The 11,665-nt window shown below is 49.8% G+C and overlaps 1 protein-coding gene across 2 annotated transcripts in view; it reads left to right on the top strand.

Annotated features, from left to right (window-relative positions):
• Positions 1 to 11,346, top strand: part of PRDM11 (PR/SET domain 11) — a 49,789-nt gene extending 38,443 nt beyond the window's left edge. The window contains exons 6-8 of one of the 2 annotated variants that reach the window (XM_082628821.1): positions 3,138 to 3,325; positions 7,543 to 8,169; positions 9,171 to 11,346. In XM_082628821.1, coding sequence (XP_082484947.1) covers positions 3,138 to 3,325; positions 7,543 to 8,169; positions 9,171 to 11,335 — 2,980 coding nt within the window. In that variant the 3' untranslated portion in view covers positions 11,336 to 11,346. The remainder of the gene's footprint in view (positions 1 to 3,137; positions 3,326 to 7,542; positions 8,170 to 9,170) is intronic. The other variant, XM_082628822.1, reaches the window with a different exon arrangement.
• Positions 11,347 to 11,665: the final 319 nt, after the last annotated feature.

The following is an 11,665-nucleotide window of genomic DNA, read 5'->3' as shown; positions in this document are numbered from 1 at the left end:
TCACTGAGAGTTGCCATGTATATCTTATTTCAAATGCCAGCTTTCAGAACAACCAAATACAACGGGATGCTGAACCAATTTTGATCTTTGAAGATACTTCGTGACCCATACAAAGATTTGAGCTCGCTTCCTAAATATTTTTAAAAATTTTATTGAAGTATAGTTCATTTATAGTGTTGTGTTAATTTCTGCTGTACAGCAAAAGTGATTTAGTTATACATATATACATTCTTTTTCATATTCTTTTCCATTATTGTTTATCACAGGGTACTGAATATAGTTCCTTGTGCTATAAAGGAGGACCTCTATCCCTAAGTATTGATTCTTGTTGGGTAGGAAAACACCAGAAGTTGGAAGGGGAAATTGACTTGAATCTTTCTAAACCTTCTGACGTCCTCACCAAGTTGCTCTTTGGAATAAATCCCTGATAGTTACGTGTTTCTCATCTACCTTTTTCTCTGTAAGATGAGTGCCAGAGAAAATAATTCTAGCTTTTAGAGCCTGACAGCTGTTTAGAAACTGGAAAAAGAAAAGACTGTATTCTTCTTTCCTTGTGCTCTATGATTTTAGTGATTCTTGTTAGAAAAAACATGAATGGATGGTTTGCCTTCTGTGTCTGGGAATAGGAAAGTTTGGATCTACCTCAGTTCCATGCTGTGCTCACCACTAGGTCAAATCCCAGACTTGCTAAATTGGGGACTAGAAAATAGTTTGCACATTCAGAAGAAATCTCACGTATGAAGAAAAGGCAGACTTCTGCAGTTGGAGAGTTGAGATTGTATGTGAGGGGCGCTATGCCTGGGGTACCACAAATGTAGATTCCCAGTGCTGCTGGCCACCGTGACCGTCACCACTGCCACCCTGTATTGGAATTGGCGTTGGTGTATGTCTTTTCCTTTTTTAGGGGGTGGGAGAGAGGGAGTAACAGTAATGATTGCTTATTGAGGATGACTTGGAAAGTACAGAAAATTACAAAGAAGTAGAACCATGTGTAATGGATAATCACTGTTAAAACAGTGGTGTGTTTCCTTCAAGCAGTTTACCCAGGCTGGTTTTTAAAGCATGATTAGAACCATAATATAAATAGCTTTCAGCCCTATTGTTCCCACTCTGCCTTATATCAGGACCATTTTTCCATGTCATGAAAGATTCTTTGAAAACATTTTTCTGTAGATGAGTAACATTCCATTGTACAAATATACCATGGTTTATTCAGTTGTTTCTCTAGTATCAGAAGTTTAGATGTTCTAGCTTTTGTTCCATTACAAACAGTGGAACAGTCAGCATGGTGGTATGCAGAGTTTGCATTCTTGCTCCACATCTTAACGTTTTGGTGTTCTTTTTTAAATTTTACAAATATTGTGGAAAAATCCAAGCTACATAAAATTTACCATTTTAACCAATTTTAAGTGTAAAGTTCAGTGGTATTAAGTACATTCACATTGTTGGCCAACCATCACCACTATCCCTCTCCATAACCCTTTTCATCTTCCCCAACTGAAGCTCTGTACCCATTCAACACTAGCTCCCTATTTCCCCATCCCCCATCCCCTGGCAACCACCATCCTACTTTCTGTCTCTGTGAATTTGACTACTCATATAAGTGGAATCCTGTAGTATTTGTTGTTTTATGACCGGCTTATTTCACTTAGTATGTGTCGTCAAGGATCATTCATGTTGTAGCGTGGGTCAGAATTTCCTTCCTTTTTATGGCTGACTAATATCCCATTAGGTGTATATACCACATCTTATTTATCCATTCGTCCATCAGTTGACACTTGGGTAGCTTCCACCTTTGACTATTGTGAATAATGCTGCTGTGAACGTGAATGAACAAATACTTGTTCGAGTCCATGTTGCCAAGTCGTTTCCCAAAGTGTTGTGCCAGCTTATTCTCCACCATTAGTATGGGAGACCCTAGTCTTGCCACCTTTACCGATACAGAGCTTACAATGTAAAAAAGTTATCTGTGCCAACAAGACAATGTGTTGCTTTGCGCCTCTTTTCTTAGTGATGCTGAATCATGTGTTCATTATCCATTTGGATTTACTTCTGTGAATTATTGTTTCCCTTGGACTGCTCCAAGTACAGTTCTTTGGGCTGTGCCAGTCGGACAGACTTTGATTTCTTCCCTGGCTTTTGAGACAAATCATAGCATAAGGAAAAGAAGTTTGTTTTTGACTACAAATTTCCTAAGCACTTGGATAACACAGAACCCTAAAACTCCAAATAATTTCCTCTTGCCTGTTTGATCTGTACATCTCCACCTCTCTACAGATGTTGCATCATCTCACCTTTTGGAGGCGAGTGAGGCGGCAGGTTCGATACTGGAAATGTCATTTCAGGGAGAATGGGTGAGGTCCATAGATGCTGAGGGTTTGACGGAACTTTAAAGGTTATCTGGGCATTGCTGAGTTGGTGCTTTACACGCCCACATAGGAGCCGTGAGTTCTAGTGGAAAAAGCATGGACCTCAATGCTCAATCTCCCATTTATTAGCTGTGTGACCTTAGGCAAGTCACTTAGCCTCTCTGAGCCTCAGTTTCCTTACCTTCAAATGACTTGGATTAACCTGTGGTTGCTCACATTTCCTTGCCTTTACCTACCTCCCCTGTCCCCACGGGACCCTCTATTTTTAAAGATTTTGATCTTCAGCATTTATTAATTGATCTCGTGGGCACCCTTTTCACATGGGGTATTTCTGCTAGGCTTTGTGACATTCTGAGAACAGTTCAAGGATCTCACCCTTACCACCGTCAGAGACCTGCGGGTATCTGGGAAATGCCTGCGGTTAACAGTTAATGAAGAATAGTTTTCCAGTCACCTGTATATCTGGTATTGAACCTTGTATTTACCAGAACCTAGGAGGTAGGAAGGGCAAGTGTCATTTCCAGTCCCAGAAAACAGAGATTCTTAGAGGTTCAGAGTCTTGCTTGAAGTCCACGAAACGGTGAGACAAGGGACTGGCTCCAGCTGGTGTGCCTTTCCTCAGCAGGGCAGCTGCTCTGTAGACTTTTGCAGATGCCCACACGCTCATAGGCGGCTACCCACTGGCACCTGCCCGGCACCGTGCCTGGTACCAGCAGGCACTCGCCAAAGAGTGGCCCGCGCGTTCTCACCTGTCCCCCTCGCCCCCAGGTACGTGGTCATCTCCCGGGAGGAGAGGGAGCAGAACCTGCTGGCGTTCCAGCACAGCGAATGCATCTACTTCCGGGCGTGCCGGGACATCCGGCCCGGGGAGCGGCTGCGGGTCTGGTACAGCGAGGACTACATGAAGCGCCTGCACAGCATGTCCCAAGAGACCATCCACCGCAACCTGGCCAGAGGTGAGTGCCCACACCCAAGGGAGGGCCACGCCCACTGCCAAGCCCCAGGGGAGGCCAGAAATGCTTCTCTAGGAGCTTCCTAGGAAAACCCATGGGAAATACAGTACACCAGCAATGGGGAGACCCAGAGGGACTCAGGGGAGCTGATGGGCTAGCTAGGAGCTGCCGCTCTGGCACCGGCCATGGCCACCCGGTGTGTCCTCCTCCCTCAGACATGGTCAGAAGCCCTATTATAGACGTTTCAGAGGATCAGGGAGAGAGACAAGTCTCCAATGCTAAGCATATAAGTTTAATCAAAATTGATTCTGTTTCCCCAACTCAAATTGATGGAAGGATGTTGTGAACTGCCACTGGCTCAATAATAGCAGCAATAATAGGTGACATTTACTAAGTACTTAATGTGTGCTAAGCAGGTTTTCTATGGTATCTCATGTAATCATCCCAGCAGCACCTGCCCTATAAGTGCCCAGTGAGAATTAGATGGGTAATATACGTAACACATTTAAAACAATGTCTGTCTTGACCATCGTAAGCCCTCAGTTGTAAACTTTTTTTTTTTTTTTTTGTGGTACGCGGGCGTCTCACCGCTGTGGCCTCTCCCACTGCGGAGCACAGGCTCCGGACGCGCAGGCTCAGTGGCCATGGCTCACGGGCCCAGCCGCTCCGCGGCACGTGGGATCCTCCCGGACCGGGGCACGAACCCGCGTCCCCTGCATCGGCAGGCGGACTCCCAACCACCGCGCCACCAGGGAAGCCCAGTTGTAAACTTTTAATACTAATGATAGCATGTGGATTATTATCCCCACCTTACAAATGTAGAAACTGAGCATCAGATAAATACAGTGACTCACCCAGAATCCCATGGCAAGCAGGGGCAGAGCTAGGTTCCTAACCCCCATCGGTCTGAGTCCAGGGTCTAAGCTCTAACCTACAGTGTTATAAGGCCTCCCAGACAAAACTAGTTTCTTCCCTGCTTCCTCCTGTTCTCATTCCTGGCAGTCCTAATGATATGCCGTGAAAGAACAATCTCTGTTAGGAGAAGAAGATTGGAGGGAGGTGGGTGGTGGCCTGGTGGGTGGGTATCCATCCAGGCTCCATTTAAATGAGTCATTTGAAAGTGGTTTAAAATACTCCCCAGCTCCTAGGCCTTTGCCTCTTTACTCCATCCTCAGCCATGCCAGGGCAAACGGGTGAGCCCAAGGTCCTTTTTCCAGCAGGACCTTCCTTACACTAAAACCACATATCCAAAGACCCAGAGTCCATCTGGTCCCGGGAACCAAGCCTATACCCAAGCCCCACCATATCATGTTTCTGACCAATCTACTTATTGGAAGTAAAGCTTCATTTAGAGCATGAGGGGAAGAGATGAAAAGGGGGTACGAGTGACCCACTGGAAGTAAGCTATCTTCAAAACCAAAACAGAGCAAAGCAAATTGTGGATATTGAGCGCACAACTGCTGCCTGACTTGGTAAAAGGTATCTGGTGATTGGCTGAGCAGTGAAAGGAGACCCAATAGATACCCTCATCTCTTGTTTTCTTTGGAGCTGGGTGTTAGGCACATACATGCTGATTATACTTGGGAAGGCATGTTTCTGTGACATGATTGCCATGGTTTCCACTTGACCTCTGGAGATGCCATATAAAAAAGTGTCTGATGCCTAGTACATGCTCAGTAAATCTTGGATGAATGGATAAAAGAAGAAATGAATGAAGACCACCAAGAAATCTCCAAAAGAATCATATCACCAGAAGAAGAGAAAATCAAGAGAAGTCATATCTGAGGACATGGGTTCCATCCCTTGGCCATGCTCTTCTTGAATTCTTCTGGATTTGTAATGTCCTTTTTTCCCTGTGTCTACTCCAGAGCACCTCAAGCTGCATCATCCTCAGAGAACCCTGAGACCCAAGGGGAGCACTCAGAGAAGGGCATGAGCTTTCAGGAGTGGTTCAAAGGAGCGTGGCAGACAGACGTGAAATGAGATAAACCAAGATGTGTGAAGATACAGGAGGAAGGAGTGTCTATTCCTGGCCAGGCTGAGAAGTAGGAAACACGAAGGAAACTGGAAGCCACCCATGGGGCAGGGCCAGAGCAGAGGGTGGACTTGGCCGTAAAGCCCTTGGGAAGCAGCCGTGGAGCTCAGTGGCCTTTAGACGTGTGTCCCTGTAGCCTGTAGCTTTGGCAGACTCTGATACGGTTAGTGGTGTCTTAGATCTGTGTGCCAGTTCTGCTCTGTAGGGGGCATTCCCCACCCTCAACCACTCAAGGTCTTACATGGGAGGAGGCTTCTTTGTAATTGGAGGCTGGAGCCTTGGTGAAGTCCAGAGCGTGACTTATTAGCTTTTATTAAGTAGAGACATTAGTTGGAGCCCAGAACTGCTTCCTGAAGAGTATAAATTATTCCTCTGTGGTTATCTTTTAAGAATAGGATGCATCTAATACATGTATTCAAAGAATTTATGTTTTTTGTCTACTTTGGGTCATTGATTTTCTTTGTGATGTTTCCCTCATGTTTTATGGAGACTTTAGAATCAATTTCATAATGCTTAAAGATTTTTTTTGACCCATAGATTTTTCCGGGAGCCTTGAGCCCAAAGAAATTGCCTGCTCATCCTAGGAAATTTGAATAACCTTGTCCTTGAGTAGAGATGCATGAGGAATCCCCGGTGATGCGTATCCTGGACCACCTGACATCCTCAGCTATTTGTTGCCTGATTGGTCCATGAGAAAGTGAAAGGGTGGCCTTTGACTTTCAGAGATTCTGATGGGCAAGTGTCTGATCTGTAAGGCGAACATGTTGCATTTTTTAAAAGTTCTCTTCATCTCCACCCTTGCTGCCCCTCAGATATTATAGAAACAAGGCTGCGGGGAGCCGCCTGAGTTTCAGGAGGCTTGGAGCCTTCAGGAGATAAGGTCATTCCTTAAGTGTTCATGTGAGGACAGAAAAGGATCATCCTGAATAGGCTGCTCCCTTCTGTGCTGTGACCTGTGGGAAACCTGGAGTCATACACGGGCCAGGGTGCATCACCCCATGCCAGCTGTGGGATGCCAAGGCTTGGTCACAGCATGGAACATCTGGATTGCAGACGGAGAGAGAGCCCTTGGCCTTCACTCGGAGGCCTTGAGCAAACGCAGCTCTCAGAAGCCTAATTACAACACATATTCAGGTCAAGATGTTGGTCAGAGTCACATCTCCCAGGGCCCCGCCCCTGATCTAGGAAGACTTTGAGAGTTCTAGCTCCATAGACGGCTGTCAGGACCTTCTGAGGGTCCCCCTTAGCATCTGTCCCCCAGGCAGCATCCATACATCTATAGCAATTTATGCAACTGTGTTGGCCATTTTGAAGAATCAGGCTAACATAATATATTGCTGGGGTGTTCACCGAGGTCTTTGACGTCATTTACATGATAGAAAGAAATAGAAAAGGAAATGTCCTTAGAATTGTCAGGTAAGGACACACAGCTACTGTGGTTTGAGCGTGTGTTGGGTCCGCGTGGGCATGTTGTGCTTTATCGTGCTGGGGGCTGCCATCTTGGAGCTCACAGCCGCTGTTGGTATGCCCGACTTCCCTCTTCTTCCTGCCTCGGTCATCCGTGAGAGCCACAGAGGTTCAGGCCGTGCTTCCTCACGTAATCCAAGGCTTCCGGTTCCTGGGAGAATTAGAAAGGACAGTTGCTATAAGGCAGACTTTGCCCTAACAGGGCTGTCTCCCAAGAGTCAGGGAGGAGGAGGGAGTGGGCTTCAGTGTTTCGTGTGTACCTTTTACCAAGTCGAAGCAGCCATCTTCCAATTGCTGGGGCTGGAGGAGCAGCCTGGAGGGATGGGGACTCCACATGCACTTAGCTGAGCTATGGTACCACCCACCCGGCTAATCATGTGGGATGTCATCTTCTAGGATGACAGGATGGCAAGTTCCTTAACTTCCAACTCCCTGCCCCTATAGCGTTTGCTCAACTTATAAACATAGAGCTTCTACACATAAAGCTCCATTGAAACAGTCTCTTTAAAAAGAGTTCTTCCCACTTTTTCGGGTCCTTTGACTCTAGACCCCGTGATCCATTGAGTGATCCACCTCCCTTTTTTGCCACACCTGCTCCATTAGGCCAGACCCAGAGGGATGTGTCAAGTGACTTCCTGAGAGGAGCGCTTCGTTTTCTGTTGGTTTCTCCTCTTCGGGGCTTTTCCCCACTTCCTCACACCCTGGTTTTCCTTCCTAGGAGAGAAGAAGTTGCAGAGGGAGAAGTCTGAGCAGGCTCTGGATAACCCAGAAGACCTGAGGGGTCCCCTGCAGCTCCCCATGTTGAGACAGGGCAAAAGTCCCTACAAGCGTGGCTTTGACGAGGGGGACGTGCACCCCCAGGCCAAGAAGAAGAAAATCGACCTCATTTTCAAGGATGTGTTGGAGGCCTCACTGGAATCTGCAAAGGTAGAAGCCCACCAGCTGGCACTGAGCACCTCGCTGGTCATCAGGAAGGTCCCCAAGTACCAGAACGACGCCTACAGTCAGTGTGCAATGACTGTGTCACATGGCGTGCAGAATGTCAGCCGGACGCAGAGAGAAGGAGACTGGAAGATCCCCCAAGGGGCTTCCAAGGAGGCAGGCCCACCAGAGGACGAAGAGGAGGAGCCTTCGCCATTCAAGGCCGACAGTCCCGCCGAGGCCTCCCTTGCATCCGACCCTCACGAGCTGCCCACCACCTCCTTTTGCCCTAATTGTATTCGCCTAAAGAAGAAGGTCCGGGAACTCCAGGCCGAACTAGACATGCTTAAGTCTGGCACGCTTCCTGAGCCCCCCACCTTGCCAGCACAGGTACTGGAGCTCCCCGAATTCTCAGACCCCGCAGGTAAGTTGGTGTGGATGAGACTGTTGTCAGAGGGAAGAGCACGTGGTGGGCAGTGTGGAGGGGGGCCTGGCGCTCCCCAGGGGAGCCACCTCTGGGGAGACCTGGGACGTGGAGCTCGGAGATGGGTACCGGCCGCAGCGCACACCCTCGGGTGCCTCCGACAGGCCGCCTTACAGCTCCGGTGGGGACTTTGGGTCTTGCCCTTGTATCCTCCTTGTCAATAAAGGAAGTTCTGCTGCAGGAGGGGTGTGTGCTGTGTTCTTGACCTGTTGCCTTTCTCCAGTGTCTTACCCCAAAGCCCAGCTTCTAAACCCAGTCTTTCTCTCTCCCAGTCTCAGGCAGGCTGTCGCGTGGGAGAGAGCCCCCAGCCTTACCGACGGGGATACAGGGCATTTAGTTGCCTTTGCTATTTCCTATTGGCTGCCTGCATCTTTTAGGGATGCTCAGCCACAAGGAAGGTTTCTCAGTACACATCTGCAGCGGAGTTAGAGAGTTACATAGCACTTCCTGTTTTAACCACACCCCTTAGCTCAGAATGAGGTGTTTCAGATATTGAAAGCGTGCATCTTAACCACACTGCATTCTGATCCCCAAACCACTTGGGGCCCGAGCTCCCTTCATTTGAGGGCAGCACGCCTTCGCCTGACCACCTTGGTGGTGGGGCGCGTCCCAGGTCCTTGCTGTACCACGGTGGACTACGTGTGCTGCTCGGTTGATACAGCACATTTAAGTTCCTTGAGCGCCTACGCGTGGAAGGTGAGGGCAGGCAGCCTGGAGCGTGGTGGCCCCCAGGGCTAATGCACAAAGACGGTGAGACAGGCATGGACGACAAGAGTGCTCATAAATGAATTCCAGGTTGGGATTCAGTCTGTCATAGGGATCGGCTCCTGCTTCACAGAATGCAACACCTACCTTTTGGGCCCTATCTCCTTCATTTTGGAAATGTCTTATGTGTTTTTTTTCCAGCAGGTGTAACTGTTTCTTTCCCATTTGTCTTCCAGCCTCAGAGAGCATGGTCTCCGGCCCTGCCATCGTGGAGGACGATGACCAGGAGGTCGATTCGGCAGACGAATCCGTCTCTAATGATATGATGACGGCCACCGATGAGCCCTCCAAGATGTCGTCGGCCACTGGGCGCCGAATCCGGCGCTTCAAGCAGGAGTGGCTGAAGAAATTCTGGTTCCTGCGGTACTCCCCGACCCTCAACGAGATGTGGTGCCACGTCTGCCGCCAGTACACGGTGCAGTCCTCCCGCACCTCGGCCTTCATCATCGGCTCCAAGCAGTTCAAGATCCACACCATCAAGCTGCACAGCCAGAGCAACCTGCATAAGAAGTGCCTACAGCTGTACAAGCTGCGCATGCACCCCGAGAAGACGGAAGAGATGTGTCGCAACATGACCCTGCTCTTCAACACCGCCTACCACCTGGCCCTGGAGGGCAGGCCCTACCTGCACTTCCGGCCCCTGGCCGAGCTGCTGCGGAAGTGCGAGCTCAAGGTGGTGGACCAGTACATGAACGAGGGAGACTGCCAGATCCTCATCCATCACATCGCCCGGGCGCTGCGCGAAGACCTGGTGGAGCGCATCCGCCAGTCACCGTGCCTCAGCATCATCCTGGATGGACAGAGTGACGACCTGCTGGCTGACACAGTGGCGGTCTATGTCCAGTACACCAGCAGCGATGGGCCCCCGGCCACGGAGTTCCTGTCCCTGCAGGAACTGGGGTTCTCCAGCACAGAGAGCTATCTCCAGGCGCTTGACCGGGCCTTTTCCGCCTTGGGCATTCGGCTGCAGGATGAGAAGCCCACCGTTGGCTTGGGCATAGACGGGGCCAACGTCACAGCCAGCCTGCGGGCCAGCATGTTCATGACGATCCGCAAGACACTGCCCTGGCTGCTGTGCCTGCCCTTCATGGTGCACCGGCCCCACCTGGAGATCCTGGATGCCATCAGTGGGAAGGAGCTCCCCTGCCTGGAGGAGCTGGAGAACAATCTGAAGCAGCTGCTGAGTTTCTACCGTTACTCGCCACGCCTCATGTGCGAGCTGCGGTCCACGGCGTCCACCCTCTGCGAGGAGACAGAGTTCCTAGGGGACATCCGGGCTGTGAGGTGGATCATCGGAGAGCAGAACGTCCTCAATGCCCTCATCAAGGACTACCTGGAGGTGGTGGCCCACCTCAAGGATGTCAGCAGCCAGACCCAGAGGGCGGATGCCTCGGCCATTGCGCTGGCCCTGCTGCAGTTCCTCATGGACTACCAGTCCATCAAGCTCATCTACTTCCTCCTGGACGTGATCGCCGTGCTGTCACGCCTGGCCTACGTCTTCCAGGGCGAGTACCTCCTGGTGTCCCAGGTGGATGACAAGCTCGAGGAGGCCATCCAGGAGATCAGCCGGCTGGCCGACTCTCCGGGGGAGTACCTGCAGGAGTTCGAGGAGAACTTCCGGGAGAGCTTCAACGGGATCTCCATGAAGAACCTCAGGGTGGCCGAAGCCAAGTTCCAGTCCATCCGGGAGAAGATCTGCCAGAAGACCCAAGTGATCCTAGCTCAGAGGTTCGATTCCCGTAGCCGGATCTTCGTGAAGGCCTGCCAGGTGTTTGATCTGGCTGCCTGGCCCAGGAACAGCGAGGAGCTCATGAGCTACGGCAAGGAGGACATGGTGCAGATCTTTGATCACCTGGAGGCCATCCCCACCTTTTCCCGGGATGTCTGCAGGGAAGGGCTGGACCCCCGGGGGAGTCTGCTGATGGAGTGGCGGGAACTCAAGGCTGATTACTACACCAAAAACGGCTTCAAAGACCTGATCGGCCACATTTGCAAATACAAGCAGAGGTTTCCACTCTTGAACAAGATCATCCAGGTCCTCAAAGTCCTCCCCACCTCCACCGCTTGCTGCGAGAAAGGCCGAAACGCCCTGCAGCGAGTTCGCAAAAACCACCGCTCCCGCCTGACTCTGGAGCAGCTCAGCGACCTGTTGACCATCGCTGTCAACGGCCCTCCGATCGCCAACTTTGATGCCAAGCGAGCCCTGGACAGCTGGTTCGAGGAGAAGTCTGGAAACAGTTACACACTGTCGGCCGAGGTCCTCAGCAGGATGTCTGCGCTGGAACAGAAGCCAGTGCTTCAGACCGTGGACCACGGGTCAGAGTTTTATCCGGATATTTAGGGAGCCGGATCGCAGAGTTCACTAAGCTGTTGAATATTTTTTTAATCTATACTCATAAGCTTTGATATATTATATAAATATATATTATATTATATATATATACATACATATATATATATATATATATATATATATATATATATATATAAACCCACACTGAAAAAAATGTTAAAAACCAAGATGACACGTCCACCAGAAGCTACTGGGAAAGGAATAATGTCAGAAACTGACTCTCGTCTACAAAATTTGGCAGCTGCAACACACGTGGAAACTCATTTTCACTCACAGAAGCATGTGCTGGGGCCACACGTGCTCCCACCTCAGTCAACC

This window comes from Mesoplodon mirus, assembly GCF_964341445.2.
Source record: "Mesoplodon mirus genome assembly, chromosome: 7".
In the NCBI taxonomy this organism is placed as follows: Eukaryota; Metazoa; Chordata; class Mammalia; order Artiodactyla; family Ziphiidae; genus Mesoplodon; species Mesoplodon mirus.
This window is presented reverse-complemented; position numbering and strand designations above follow the sequence as displayed.